We start from the raw sequence: 15,843 nt of genomic DNA, 5'->3' as shown, positions 1-15,843 counted from the left end.
GACGCTACTTAAAGATCTTCTCCCTCTTCATTCTTTTTAAAATTTATTTCTATTTAAAGAATAATTTTGAATAGACCTTATTATTGGAGAGCTGACTCATTCTGTTCATGTTTTTATAACTGGATTTTTAGTACAACGTGGATGTTTCAGGCGTCCCAACTAGCTGGGTCAGGATGAGTTAGGCGCCAATGCTTTGCCTGATGACCCGCAGAGCCCCGCACGGTGTCCCGCACAGGGAGGGGCCCGGGATGCATGCATGGACTTGCCCCGAAGTCTTTGTGGGAGGACGCTGGGTGCCAGCACTCCCTGAATCCCGCGGGTTCGGGTCACATGAGTGCACACAGAGGTTACGGGTTTGACCCCGGCGAGCAGCGGACCAGCGCTATTCGCTAGGAAACATGAACACGCCGAGATGGGCGGACCGAATCTACCCGCGGATCTGACCTGGTTCCCTGACTGCCACCCACAGGAGGTCGAGTAGCTACTGAGCCTGAGTTTTAAGGTCTCACATACGACGTAACAACATTCATTCTAAAACGTCTTACTAGCAGCTTCTGTTGATAAGCTATGATTTTCTTCCAGAATGCTGACTCGGGGGCCTCTGGCTCCCCGTATCTGTGTGTGTGCAGCGGCCGGAGCTTCTGTTTGCCTTTCTCTTCCTTGGCTTTTTCTTCTTTTTCCCCATTTTCTCCCCTGTGAACACAGATGAACACATATATGCCATCCAGAAAGCAAAGGGTAGGGTTTGTAGCGAAAAATACAAATGAACAGATATTTAAAAGAGTATGCTTTTTGAAAACAACTTTCTCAGTATACAGACGATGCATTAGAACTGTACTTTTGAAACCTACGTAATTAACTAATGTTATCCCAATAAAATTAATAAACATTAAAGAAAACTACTTTCACTTCCAATGAACTATAATATTCAGACTTTTAAGAATTAGGGCAAGATTTCTCATCATGGCCTCCTACGGATGGATAATTCTGTGAAGTCTGCATCTGAAGGGCATTTTACAGGCGGAAGGGTCTTCGTGTCTGCACACAGCACGATTCCCCTCAAACTGTGAGATACGGTGTTTCATTGAAAGAGAATGATAATGAGCACTTTTTCCACTGTGACTTTCCGACACACCGTATTTTTAAACTATGATTTTGATGGTCAGTCTTGAACACTGGCTAGCCGTCAGGACTTAAAATTAGAGACGTACGCATTTGGTTGTTCACATGTATAAAAATGTCAATTATTAATTTTGCTGCCAATAATGAAATTGGAAACACTAAAATTTGGTATCTAAAATCTCTTTAAGTACAAAATACTAATCTTTCATGAAAGGTATTTAAGCATGTGTAGTCACACACACAAAACCTACGTATTCAAAACCAACGCCTAATCCCAACCCGTGAGATCTAATTGAATATTATTTTTAAATATTAAACGGCTGCCATTGAAATGACTGTGTGTGTGCTCTGTTACACATGTCCACATCTCACGCTAACAGTCATTTATGCGGCCATTTTTATAACCCATCCGAGAGTGCGAGACCTGACCATGAATAGTGCTAACTACAAAAAACGAGCAATGAAAACAGGGCAAAGAAAATGCCGGGAGAGAGGAGAAAAATAAGTAAATAAACTGCTGTGTGAGAACAGCGGCATTATTGGGACTAAAAAATCTGATTCGCCCGATTTTTAAAAATGTGCACGTAGAGGTATTTAAACCTGTCATGTTATATTTCCAGAAAGCCAGTGTCAGGAGGATATTACACATTCCTGCTGCCTCCTGCCCAGCTCTACCCCTTCCCGCTGCCCTCAGGACGGCCCCCGGGGCGGGCGTTTCTGGGGCGGGGGCGGGTCTGTCTTTAACAAACTTCCCAGCATGTGTGCGTGTGGCCCGGGACCACCTCTGGACCCGGCTCTCCTCAAGGACCCCGGCTGCGGCAGTCAGAATGTGCGTGTCCTCCCCGCCCTCCGAGGGCAGAAACGCAGGCCCTGCTGGAGAGCAGACCACGGCCACCGGCGTCTGTGGGAGCCTCGCAGAGCCTGGGCTTTTCTGCTGAGGGGGAAACAGAATCCAGACGGGGCAGGAGGAAGAGCCTGGCCGGCAGCCCGGGCGGGCGTCCGCGCCGACCCTCAGGGTGAGCCTGCCCACCGAGACGACGGCCCCACCGGCCCGAAGGCAGAGCGCAGGCCAAGCAAGAGCAGCACGAGAAGCCGCACGCACCCGGCTTTGTCAGGCTCCGATTTCTCTTCTTTTTCTTCCTTTTCCTCCTCTTTTGCCTTCTGTTCCTTGAACGGGGCAGTGGGGAAGAGAGAAGCAGGTTGCACGTCACCTCTGCATGAGCTCCAGGGCCCTGCGACCACGTGCCAAACCGTGACCCGTAAAGGACCCTCTGCCTCCGTCGAGGTGACGCGCCACGCGTGCGTCACGGCTGGGCCCGAGGCCCCTCCACGCACGTGCGCCCCCACCCTCCGTCTCGTTCCAGAAACACCCTTCTTCAGCTCACGCCCCGACTCGACTCGCTCATCCCCCAGGGCCAGTGACGCCCCGTTCCTAGTGTCACCTGACTGCTGGCTTCCGTCCTCTCGGCAGGTGCAGCCTCCACTGCCTGAGACTATGCCTCTGAACGGAATGATTGCCCAGCTTTTTCTCGAGAGTTCCTTCTCTCTCTCTAATCACTCTCTAAAGCGGCCCGAAGGCACTGACCGCACCTCACATTCACCAACCCCCTGAGATCCCTGGGCGTGACACCCGGGGTGAGTGCTCGTCAAATACCCAGGGACGGAACGGCAGTTCCGCTGGCGGATGCCATCGGGTGGTACCGAAGCTTACGGCTAGGAAAGATAATTCACTAATTTGCAAAGCTGCAAACAGCTGGCATCGCTGACCAAAAAGCCATTTCTCTCGGAAACTCGAGTGATGTGTTGAGCACACTCTGACGCCAGCACGGACACCGACGGGAAGCTCACTCCCTGTCCCCCCCCCGGGGTCCTGAGGGCCGCTGCGGCTTAGAGGTCAGGAACCTGACACCTGTCTTGCACCTCGGGGGTGGGGACGGGGTTGCTCTCTGTCCCTCCTGGGGTCAGGTACCTGACACTTGTCTTGCACCTCGGGGGTGGGGACGGGGTTGCTCATGAGGTCGCTGAGGCCGGCGTTCGGGTTATGAGGGATGAGCTTATACTGTCCTCCTTCTCTCTTCAGATCCAAGCCAAATATGTCTGAGAGGAGGTCGCTTTCCTCCGCCAGCTCCTTCAGGTCCGTGAGGTCCTCCGAGGGCAGGGCGGCCTCCAGCGGCTTCCTCTCGGCCTCCTCGCCGTCTCCCCTCACCTCGTCCTGCGTGGGGTCCGGCATGTTGGCCAGGAGCTCGGCCACTCGGATCTTCTTGGCGCCTTCCACGAGGCTGCCTCCCAGCAGCAGGCCGCAGACGATGCGGGAGAAGCCTCTGAGCACGCTGGCCGCGAAGTGCAGGAGGCTCCGCGACACGCCCCAGTAGGAGGAGAAGAGGGCAGCAGCCATGTCCCTCACCGTCATCTTCTTCACCTTCTTCATCTGCTTCCGCAGGCTCTTCAGGCTGAGCATGCGCAGAAGGGTCAGGGCGTTGTGCCTGAGGGCGAGCAAGGCGGTCGCGACGGTCAGCATGGAGAAGAAGGCCATGCGCGGCCCCTGCTCCTCGGGCTTCTCCGCCTCGCTCTCCTCTTTGCTGGCCGAGCGCTCGTTCAAGTCCGACTCCGAGATCTGGGCCGCCAGCTGCATCTCGAAGATGGTGTCCTCGCAGAAGTTCACGAAGAGCTCCATCTTCTCCTTCTCGCCGCCCTCGTTGACCACATCGAAGATGAACTGCCTCTTGGACTCCTTGACCTGCGGCTTCTCCCACTGCGTCCGGCTGGACTTGCTGATTTCGAAGTAAACCCTCTCGATGCGCTTGGCGCTGCCCATGATCTCGATGCGGCCCAGGAAGGGCTGGAAGTAGTTGAGCACGCTCTCGGCCAGCTCCAGGAAGGTCTGCAGGCGCGTGTCGTTGGGCATGTGCTCGGAAAGGTTCGTCAGGAGCACGGCGACGTTGAAGCCGATGTCCTTCGCGGGCTCGTGGAAACGTTTGACGAATTCCTCGTAGTCGAGGGTCTCGTTCTCGTCCGTCTCCGCGCAGGACAGGAGGAACTCGGTCTCTGACTGCGTGTAGTGCTTGTGGCTTTCCATCACTTTGTGGAACTCCCTCTTGGAAATGACGCCCTTGCCATCGGGGTCATATTCCTTAAATGTGTCAGAGGATGTCAAGTCTTTCAGTTTTAAGAACATGTCGAAGAACTTGAGAATCATCTCCACGTTGTTGGAAGACTCCACAAGCATGTCGACCATCTGCTTGCCGATGGTCCCGTTCACGACGTTACCTGGTGGGAGAGATCACACGTGTTCAAAACGAGTACCTGCGCAAGCGGCGTCACGAGAGAAGTGACGGATCGGCCTCCCTGTCTGGCTCGAGGATGGCCCTTGGCGACCTCCAACACGTAAAGTCTTGGGAAAATCCGGATAATTACTGTGATTACACAAACACACGCAAAGCCGTGTTTGCAAAGTAATTAGACTAACACACGTAAAACAAGATTTGAACAAAGGCTGACTATTGTTTTCCTTAAACCGATCAAAGAAGCGATAGGTTTTAGGACAAGGAAAATGGAAAAACATTTATATCCCAAAGCCTGACCTGAAAACTACCCTCATATTAATAACGAGCATTTCCGCAGCCTTTCAGGGTGGAAAAATCACTCCTTACGCACAACACCCGTTCACACGTCTGTGAGGCAGGTACTTTTTATTCATTCTAATTTTATTATTGAGGAGACCGAGGTTCAGCAAGGCACGTGACACAGTTGTTGAGGGTCAGTGCCAGACTTCTCACAGGGCCCTTGAGAGCAAGTTGCATGTGGTTTCAATTTGAAACGTACAGCATCGCTCGGCATTCCTTCAGGGTCCAGAAGGCTTACAGTCAGGAAAGGGCAGATCACTGATAAGCTTGAGAAAATTAGACACCATTCTAAATCAGAATCGTGGGACGCGTTTACCCCTGTGTAACATCCAGACAGACAGAAGAAGGGGGAGAAGGGTGCTCGCTGAGAGGTGTGCCGAGCCCGTCTGCGCAGCAGCGACCACCGTGGCTGACAGTGTGCGCCCCACCCTCGCCCGGCCGAGCGCCCCCCCTCGCCCGGCCAAGCGGCCTGGCCGGGCTCTTAGCTTCTCCGCGTCGCGGTTCCTCACGGGTCAAACAGTGGTAATGACACTATCGAACTCTGAACCCCGGTATTAGGGTAACGTAAGGACTTAAACCAGGCGCGGGCACATTCTAAAGAGGAGAATTTTAAGCTGTGGCTGCTGCCGCCGCAGTGCCTGTGCTCATGGTTATTATTCAGACTAAACTTGAGCTGCGTTGTGTGAAAGGCTCCTGCGCTCCGAGGGCATAAAGCGGCCGCCAGCAAAGGGTTTTAGGCAAACGGTGAACCTCTGAAGTCCCAGGCGAGGCGTGGCTGCCGCTTAAGCACAGCGCGGCCCGCACAATGCGAGGCGGCCACAAATCAGGAAGGCTTAAGAAAAACGGACAGGCTACAGAATAGCAAACGCTGTTAGTTGCTGTGCTCCTATTCACCAAATTGCACGGAATTCTCATTATCTCCCTGTCACAGAGGAACATGAACAATGGAGGTGTGACTGGGTCACCCGTGCTGGCGGCAGAGCCGGGGACCAAGCTCTCAGCCAGCTGCAGAAGAGACACAATGGCAAAGGAAATGAGGAGGGAAGGCCAGGAGGGCGTGGGGAGGGCGGACGAGGCGCCAGCGTGGGCGGCGTCTCCCGCAGCACCCTGGGGCCCAGCGTGGGCGGCGTCTCCCGCAGCACCCCTGGGTCCCACTGCGGGCGGCTCAGAGCAGAAGCTCACACGGTTGGCGTGTATCAGACGCCTGTGGTCCCACTGACTGCTCCCCAACAAATAAATCCTGCCGCTCATCTTCCCGGAGGGCGTCCTCTCCGGGGTGTGGAGTGTCGCTACGGGGAGAGAGCCCCTCGGGGGCCCTAGTGGTTTCCTTCCCGAGGTGTGTCACCAAGACACTCAGGGCTGCTGTTTTTTGTTGTTTTTTTTTTTAAACAAACTTAAGAGTAATAAAACCTCCATAAATCCAAGCATCTGCCACTTCTCAGGGTGGGCATTTTATTGTTTGCGGCTTAAAAGATCTCGGGAAGCCGAACACGTCTAAAATAAACACATCGATAAACGTGCGAGGCGCAGCTACCTTCCAGCATGGACAGCAGCATCACCACCATGTCCTTCTGCAGGTCCATCAGCTCCTTCAGCAGCTCGATTTGACTGGAATCCTGAAACCGTGAACACACTGCGTTTGAGATCACGAGGAAGCTGCAGCGAGATCGCCACGCGCTCGACACTCCGCGGACAGGCAGCGGGGGGCGCGACGGAAGCCACAGCCGGCCAGGCGCCCGCCGAAGCCCGCGCCCGGGACCGCACCGTGTGCGGCCGGTTCCGGGTGACGTGTGTTAGCGTCCGCGAGGACACGGCGGGGCGCGGGGCGTGGGATGCAGGGCTGGCAGAGCACAAGGCGCAGGGCGTGGGGCGCAGGGCATGGCACGGGGCGCGGGCTGTGGATGCGGGAAGCGAGGCACAGGGCACAGGGCACAGGGCAAGGCACGGGGCATGGGGCGCAGGGCGCTGGGCGCGAGAAGCAAGGCGCAGGGCGGGCTCTCTGGGCTGCGGGACTCTGCGTTCCGCACGCCGACATCTTCCTGTCACTGGGAAAGTCTGCACAGAACGTTTTTCTTTTCTGACTTCTTATACAAAGATGCTGCATATTTTGTAAAAATTAACTTATCTTGGAAAAATTAACTTATCCTGGCGTGTAAGTGATAGGAGGTACACTTATCTAACACAAATGTAACCAAAATGTCCCTAAGTGTACCCACAGGCATAATGCACAGTGCATCTTGTCTACTGTTTTTGTTAAGTTCTCTGACATTTCTCTTGTTAAAATTTTCTGGGTTTTTTTGTTTGTTTTGTTTTTGCTTTTGATTTTTCACCATGAATTTTTTTCATGACAACAGGTATCATTTTACTCAATTGGATTTCACTACATGTGAAGCTACATTTCTACATTGCTAGAAACATGAAACTTTTTCTTTCTGAAGAGCTGTTACCTTGACCAAGTCTGCAAACGGGGCGAACAGCCTCCAGGTATTAATGAATCGAGGCCACACCTCAGAACGAGAGCTCTCTAGGTCCCCGCTGGTTTCCTCAACTTACTAAAATGTCATTAGTGACTGGATGAAAGCATCACGACCTTTCCTTACTGGGCTGAAGTCACCCATAACTAGATAGTGACAAAGATTCTCTCCTTGACCAAACTCCAGCCAGGCCCCTCTGAGCCCTCGTCCCCACTAGGCCCCAACCCTGGTCTACGAAGACGGGAACCAACACTCGCAGAGTGTCTAGCAGCTCAGGGCCATGTCCCCAGATGACCCTGCCCCCTTAGAGTGCCCTCGAGGCTGCCAGAAAGCGTACTGTCTGTTCCACCACCTGAGGACCCGGCCTCTGTCCCCAGTCTCTGTGGGAGGGAAGGAGCCTGGCTTGGTGACTGCCAGCTGGCAGACACAGCTGGCCTCACAGCAATGACGTGAACTGACCCTTGGAATTTTTCACTTCCATGACTCTGCTGAGGCCCAGCTCACCTTCCACAGTCCCTCACCTTCCCTTTAAAACACCCAGTCACCTCTGTGCAAATCTCTGTGCAAATCTGTGAGTTCACACTGGCCTCTCTTACCTACAGCAACAGTTACTGTTGGTCACAACCCGCCCTGACCCTTCAGCCAGTGTCTGCTCTGATTAGCTCTGACGAGATGCTCCTGCCTTAGGCCGGGGCAGGGGTGAGGATCCCCAGGCTGTGAGAGGAGAAAGGCGGCCTAGAGGGGGCGGGCGCCGGCCCAGCGACAGGACGCGGGAGTGAAACCCCCCGACTTCGCATCCGGCTGTTTCCTCCACCCGAACCTGGCAAGGACCCGAGCCCTGACACGCGTGTCGGCTGGCAGGACATCCAGCAAAACTCGCCGCTTCGAAGGGACACCGCCACTCAAGATCTACATGAAGAATTTTTCTACTTATGCGTCTCTTAGCTTCAAATAAAACAGACATAATAGCGGGAAAAACATGCTGATATTTTCAACGTGTTCCCAAATGAACATTAAAACGTGTTGCAAAATCTACTTTTTACTGGCTTATCCTTACGGTTACTTTTTTCTCTTTGATTTTCGTGAAGTTAAATTTTCCATTAGTGTGTGAGCGCCGTCTACTGAGAAACAGCGGCTTGTTTCAACCCTGTAACAAAATCCCCCCGGCTCAGCTGGCCTGGTGGCAGCCTAGAAGCCTCTCCAGGGGCGGGGGAGGGAAGACCCAGCAGGAAGTCACAGAAGTGGCCATGCAGGGTCGGAAATGGTTCGGTGTCCGGAGACTACACTCTCCCATTTCTCCATGAATCCAGTTCCTCAACGTCTAGTGTTCTCAGTTCTGAATAACGGTCCCCCCTATTCTCAGCGTGCATAAAATTCTTCTAAAGAAAATGTTTTTAAATGAAGAGTAAAAGATGTATAAGGAACTAATCTAAGAATGACAGTATTTGAACAAAGGAAAGCATGTGTCATTTGCCAGTGATCGGTCTCCAGCCTGGCGTTGAGGGGGCGGGAGGCGGCTGACCTACCTGAGACAGCTTCATCTGCATGTGGGCAAACACGTGCAGGAAGCCGACCACCGCGTCCCAGAGCCGGCTGTGGGCCAGACTCTGCTGGTTGCCAGTGCACGGGCCCTGCAGAGAAATAAATACAGCAACCGCGTCATTCCCGACCTTCTCATCGCCAAGGCGAACTTGACAACAATAGGGACGGAATGATATCTTGTCACCAACACGTTATCTGCAAAGACAGAACCCAAAATGAAAGAGACGCAGCGGTGGGAACGGCACAGTGCCCTCAGGCGTGAGCACACTCTTCTCTGAAATGTCTAATATAATAAATACAAAAAAAAAAAAAGTTTCTGAACAGATTTCAGGTTCTGTTTCTCCATAAATAATAACGCACGAACAAAAAAGAAGGGTTAATCGTTTCATTTTCTCCTGGCTTTGATTTCCCCTAGAGGAGAAGGGTATGATTCAGTTGTTTTGGCTGTTGAATCACATCGACCAGCACTTACTACCTTGTATGAAAAGAATCTGGGATTATGCTTAAAATGAGAGTGATACTTCTTATAGCTAAGAAGTAACCATGATAAAGCATTCATATAGACGGGAAAAAAAACCCTTCTATGCTTTATTAATCGTACAACCGTTTACAAACCATACAACCACTGAGATTTTGAAAGATTAATAATTAGTCTAACTTTATGAACCCAGAATCCGAGGCCATCGGAACCTAACCTTGCTCTCAAAGTGACCTCTGTGTGGAACTAGAGAGTTGGTTACAGCAGGCAGAAGGTTCAGATGGAGCCAATTTCTCTTCTGACTTCCCAGGTAAAAATTATGCCATCTCTAAGTTTTGCAAACACGTTCACATCAACCAGGAAAATAAATAACGAGATTTCAAAAGAAAAAACATATATACAACACAGTTCTTAACTTTCGATTTACTCATTCCTTTAGACAAATGACTCATAATAAGGGAGAGCATTAAAACTTTAAGATTCCACTCTAGAAACAGTGGCCAGAAGAGATGGCCACACTGAGGACCCTGAAGAGTGCGGAAATGGGGCTGTCCTGCGTCGGCTTCTTGGTGGCCTCACAGCTGGAACAGGACAGTGAGTGCCAAGTGCATCCACGTTCCATAGCAGGGGCCAGACTCGGCCCCGCTGACAAATGGGAGACCGAGGAGCCCTGGACAGAGCGTCCCCCCCCACCCCGCACCCACCCCGGCCGCAGAGGGAGAGGGAGGGCTGCTCCTCCGGTTCCTGACGCCAGGGACGGAGGAGGCCAGGGAGGACCCGGGAGTCCTCGCCTGTCCTGAAGGCGGTGCGTAAGGGCTGGAACTAGGAGGCGTGAAGCATGGAGTGACAGAAGAAGGACTTGTGTTTCTGACGGGGCGACCCGGCAGGTGGCTTCCGAGCTCCAACCCTGCCCACGAGACTCTCCAGAAGGGGAGGGGGTCCCAAGGCGGGAGGAGCCGCCAGACACAGTCTGTGGGATGACTTGAAACTGGGTGGGAAAGACGCATTTCCGGACACCGAGGAGCTGACGGGAGGGGAAGGGGACAGAGGGAGCCTAAAGGGGAACAGTACAAAGGCCCAGACCTCACTCTCGGCTCCAGCCTCAGCCCTGAGGCCTTTCCGGCATGCGGTCAGGCCCACGGGTGACGGGAGGTTCCATGCTGGATAAGGGTGAAGTGACTGTGCCACTGCGCTGTCACTGAAATGGCACTCGTCTTGTGACAAAATGCTGAAGGAATTCTGTCTGTCTGAGAGGGGCCAGTGCACAAGATCCATGCGAACACCGGCAAGGCAGCGGTCCCGGGGGCCCGTGTGACAGACGGCGTGAGGGGAAGCCGGCCGCGTAGCTTACGGCCTAATGGACTCGCCCGCCCGTGCTCCAGGCCGCAGCGACTGTGCAGGGGCCGTCAGTCCTGTCTGGCTGTTACAGTCACGCTGCCGTCACAGCAACGGCCCGCCGGGACTGCCCTGTGGTCCCAGCCCGGCCAGCTGTGCTCCTGCCACCAGCCCAGGAGGCCACCGCTGGACACCAGAACGCCACTGCAAGGACATCAGTGTGACTTTTCTTCAAGTCAGGAAACATTTTCTTCCTGTGGCATTTAAGGTTTTAATCGAAAGCTAAACTACTTCAAAGAACGAAGATCTATAATCCCTGGGTGACCAAGAGCTGTGTGCAACATGTGACAGAGCCGCACGTCCACGGCCGAAGCACCCACGTTTCCTCCTGAACGCGAAGCTCACAGGATGCACCTCGCAGGCGCGGCTGACAGCTGCTCACGCACGTGCCAGGGACACCTGCCAGGGACACCGGCCCTTCCTACTGCCTCACCTGCTCACTCACGGCCTGCGCAGTGCCCACAGCACCCACACCCGTGCGGCCACCGCCCCGCAGGCCGGCCGTGCTTTCCCGTCGGCCCTCCTGGAGCGAACTTTCTTTTTTCTCTCATGGTCTAGGAACTGTGACGATGCCATGTCCTCCTGCTCAAGTGCTTCCTCCCCCATTATCAAAACTGGAACGGGCTCTCGCGGTAAGACCTTTACGTGGATGGTTTGGATGCCCCCCCTTACGTAATTCTCTGTATTAGCAAGAACTGAATCGAAGGCAACGTGCAATGCCGCAGTCCAAAAAAACACGAATGGCTGCGATTCACAGCATCGATAACCACCAGTGAGTACGATGCTAAGACAAGCATCTTCAAAGCACATTCGCTAACTGCAATGTGGTAACCTCAAACAGGAAAAAGACATTAATGAAAAAACTGGTAAAACCAGAATAGGGTCTGTAACGTAGTTTACAGGATTGTGCTGATGTTAATTTCTTAGTCTTGACGAATGTGTCATGGTTACATGAAACGCCAGGGTTAGGGACAGCCGTGGGTTGTGTGTGAAAGCACTCTGTACTGTCTTTGTAACTTTTCCATATATCTAAGTTATCCCAAAATAAGTTTTTGTTCAAATATGTATTTCAGAAATGATTAATTTACATAAAAAATGTCACAGAAACAAGGAGTAATGAGAAGTTAAAAAATGAACAAGCCATAATAAGCCATGCTCCTTTGCCTACTATTCCTTGAATGTTCATATCAATAAATTAGAATAAAGAATGTTTTATGTAGTGAGAGGTTAATGATGCTTCTACTTTTATATAAATTCAAGAACCTGACTTATTTTCGGGACCAAGAAATGCCCGCTCTTGGCCGAAAAGTCACGTGAGTTTCCTTCGTTGCACAGAAAGCCTCTTCCTGACTGTTTCTGTGAAATTCACTGGCGTGCTAAGGTCATCGGTCACTCTCAGTTAGTCGGGACAGCTCACGTTGAGCGGGCCTAACGCTTCTGGATGTGGATGGGGCCCGTTCAGCAATAACGGAAGCCGGGCAAGATACGGAAATTGGACTGACACTGATTTAAAATTCACTTTTAGTTAAAGAAAAGTTATTAGGATGATCAAGTGTGGCTTTTCCATTTTGAAATGTCGAAATAAGGGTCCTGGTTCCCACCCTGGGAGAGACTAGAAAAGGTGAGATTCTTCCGAGGTAGGACACGGGCCGCCCACCTCCACTGCCCTAAGCCATGGCCGGCCTCACTGGGCCACGAGCCCTTCGTTCACTAGGCAGTCATCCTACGGACCCCTGTGGCCGCGCCAGCTCTGGGGCACAATCTGTCATGTCTACGTAACTTCCTCCCCCTCTGAGCTTACGTCTAGTCTAGGGAAGCAAACTATAAATTCCTGCCTCCCGCTTCTCCTTAGCACGTGGGACTTCAGCGGGGCGACTCACTGAGCCAGAGTAAATATGTCCCTGGAGACAGAAGATTCAAAGAGGAGGTGACAGACTGGACAGCTAGGAAGGAGCAGAGTTGTGCTGGTTGGGAAAAAAAACCAACGGAATTTTATAAAATATTTTCAAAATCTGCAGGTTAAGACAAGTTTAGTTCAAGAAGAATATGAAACAAATCAATGTTTTTGTTTTTTTTTTAAAAAGGGTATATTCTTCATAGTATTTGGAAATTTACCTATGTTATACATGATTACATTATATAATTATATAATTACATATTCAAATAAGGTTTTAAACACTGCTTTCTGTTTTTATAAAGTTTCTATGAAACCTCTTCCTCGCTTTTCCAGAAACACTATAAAAAGCGGTTGGTTGCCCTGCCCCCCCCCACCCCCACCCCCTTCCAACACACACGCCGGGCCCCGGAGAGACCAGTCACCACACGGTTCATGCCTCCGAGAGCTAGTGACACCTCAGTCTGCCAAAGGGCGGAGCGAGCTCATTTATCATAAGTTCACACCTTGACCTAAACTCTGAATTGCCCTCACTGGCTAGGAGCCTGGGGATGGGTGACTGGAAGTGGGGATGTGGCGGGAAGACACTCAGGCGCACTGCGCTCTCCCACGGACTTCGGCGCTGGCCAGCGGACTCTGTTCTCTTTCTTTCCTCCAATAGCAGCAGCGTTCGAAGGTTTACCTGAATGTACTCCGTGAGCGTGTTGAAGACTTGCTTTGCGACTTGAATCGCTTTGGAGAAATTCCTCTGTCCTTGCTCGTCGATGACATCTTTTCCGGAGTAAAACCAGTAGAAATCGCTGACCGACTCCTGTAAAAGCGGGGCACGGGGTTCAGGCGCGTTCTGAAGAGACCAGGGACCTGTCGGTTTTCAACTCTATGATACGAAACCGTTTCAAATACCAGATTTGGCAGTGAACAAAAATATCTGTGAATTAGATATGATTCCCAACGATTTTCTACATGCGCATTATGGCATCGTCCTTCCTAGATATAAATAACCACTGGAGAGAAGAGAAGCAGCTGAAACCTGACTTTGAAAATTGTCCTGTGACCTTGAACTTCACAAACAAGGATTCGTCAGATTAATGTATATTTAACCCCTGAGCGGTTACATCTTTACTACGTGAGCACAGAAATAAGATAAACCGTGGAACAATACTTTTGGGTTACAGATATCTGGCCTCCCGTTTCTCCAAAAACGCCACTCACGTTTTCTTGGTGAGGACCCCAGGGTGTTCCTGCTCCTGTAACAGCCCCTGGAGACACTGACCCATCACTTACAAACGCTGACAGCACCTGCCAGCAAACGTCCAGCTAAGAGCGATCTTCTCAGACAGGACGTTTTCAACCATTTCTATTTTGAAGGAATTTTAACCAGCTAAATAAATAATGTGATTCACACCAGTGTGTAAAGTACATTTGGGTTTTGAGATATGACTTAAAAAAAATCACAAACATGTTTTAAGCAACACTTCTTGAGATATTCGCTTTAAAAACAGACTTTTTTCCCCATTAAAGTAATAAAGTGTTGTACTTTTATGTACTCACAGATTTAGGGAAAAACTGAAAGTTTGTACAATTTCTTAATGTACTATACCTGGCTTCTCTAATAAATAAAAGTTACATCAGGTGCTCATTACTGTGGAGGCCTGCATCTCAGATTCGGCTTTATTAACAAAAAAAGGTTACTACAATGTTAAAGAGATTTTTAACTGACTGTGTGTCAAGCTGAATTTTAAAATCATTTCAAATATTAGGATGGCTGAAAAGAACTAACACGAGAGTATTAAGTTTAAGTATGTGGGAGGTGGTCTGAAAGCTTTCTTTCCCACTCCCGAGAAGGTTTCAAATATTCACACGCACCCCACCCCATTTATCTATCAACTGCAGAAGAAGCAGAACATGCAAGTGCTTTCCAAATAAAAATAAAATTTCAAATGTCATCAAGGTAAAAAATTTAAGGGAAAAAGCACACACTTTTAGAAAGAAAACAATATGCAAAGTCGATCCAGGATCAGAGACAGAGACGACAGTCGTAGTTTGACCCCCAGACTTGGTGAGACTGTGACCAAACACAAAACATCTCGAAAACTCCTGACGGGTCACGAATCAAAGCACGTTAAAACACGTCAGCGTCCCACACTCATCTGCCATGTTATTTCAATGAAGCAGCCCTTTGCTTGTCACTAAGGTGTGCGAGGCAGCCCGTACCTGGACTCTCAGCAGGTAATCGACGGTGGAGATGATGATGTTGACAGTTGTGTTGTTGCCGGTCTGCGTTCTCAGGTAATTCTGAAAATCTACGTAAGATCAAAAGATGTTATTACAGGTCATTCCAAAGTTTAAAATGAATTGTTATCTGAATAACTCCCAAAGCAAATGATGTCTCCCGCAAAATCACTGTGGCTAAGAGTTGTGTTTTATCTGACAGTTTTAATATGAAATAATTTTAGTTTCCATAAAAGGTGAATGACCAACCCATAAACATGTCTAGGTGCTTCATGGAACACCAATATTCAATTTTTGTCTAAGAGGCTGCTGACACGTGCTCCCTGACTCCCAGCCCTAGAGCCTTGGGCATGGGGAGGACCAACAGGACTGCCGACCCTCAGGATCTAGCATTAAATTATTTATCCAGGAACCATTTGTTCCGCAGTCCTGCGCTCAGTGCTGGGGAAACAAAGATAAAATTAAGCCCCAGTTCCTGCCTTCAGGGATGCACTAGCCTGATAGAGAGATAGGTATATGAACAATGACCACAAGTGCATCTCCAGTCAGAGAAGTGGTACACAGGAAATAAAGCTACATATTCTCTGTAGATGTCTATCTAATCTGTGTGTCTTTCTTCACCTATGACCTGTCTTCTCTAACATAAGAACGGATAAGAATTAGTGTGCAGGCTACAGAGAACTTTGAAGCAGCAACACGGCATATAAAACATCACAGCACCCGTGCATCAGAGTGATGCTCGAGGTCTGTTTGCTGACTCCAGGGACGAAGCACATTTGGAACTAACAGGCTCCTGTCACCACTGGCTTCAGAACACTTACTCCTCGGTGTCATCGTCCAGCCTTGGGTCTCACAAACCTGAGTTGTGTCCCTCACAAAGCAGCTGCAGGAAGCGGAAGAGGTCACAGGTGAACTCATCATCCTGCAGGACCTTTTCTCCTGCAGAAAAATCCAGACATTACTAATCCCCTCAGCATGTCCCTCCCGGCTGGACCCACCTCCGTCTGTCACACCTGTGTGTCAGCCTAGCATCTCTCTGAACCATAACCCATCACAGATCGCAGCCCCTCCTCCGTCTGGAGC

The 15,843-nt window shown here is 50.7% G+C and overlaps 1 protein-coding gene across 1 annotated transcript in view; it reads right to left on the bottom strand.

The window, feature by feature from the left end:
• LOC105304450 (ryanodine receptor 2) overlaps nt 1-15,843 on the bottom strand; it is a gene marked incomplete at its 5' end in the record, with an annotated part of 220,090 nt that overhangs the window by 31,142 nt on the left and 173,105 nt on the right. Inside the window, 8 exons of the mRNA XM_023522367.1 lie at nt 546-693; nt 2,225-2,289; nt 3,092-4,389; nt 6,280-6,361; nt 8,746-8,850; nt 13,211-13,339; nt 14,743-14,831; nt 15,619-15,699. Coding sequence (XP_023378135.1) covers nt 546-693; nt 2,225-2,289; nt 3,092-4,389; nt 6,280-6,361; nt 8,746-8,850; nt 13,211-13,339; nt 14,743-14,831; nt 15,619-15,699 — 1,997 coding nt within the window. The remainder of the gene's footprint in view (nt 1-545; nt 694-2,224; nt 2,290-3,091; nt 4,390-6,279; nt 6,362-8,745; nt 8,851-13,210; nt 13,340-14,742; nt 14,832-15,618; nt 15,700-15,843) is intronic.

The sequence above is a fragment of the Pteropus vampyrus genome, unplaced genomic scaffold (assembly GCF_000151845.1).
Source record: "Pteropus vampyrus isolate Shadow unplaced genomic scaffold, Pvam_2.0 Scaffold342, whole genome shotgun sequence".
Taxonomy (NCBI): Eukaryota; Metazoa; Chordata; class Mammalia; order Chiroptera; family Pteropodidae; genus Pteropus; species Pteropus vampyrus.
Note: the sequence above shows the minus strand (reverse complement) of the source record. Positions and strands in the feature narration are given on the sequence as shown.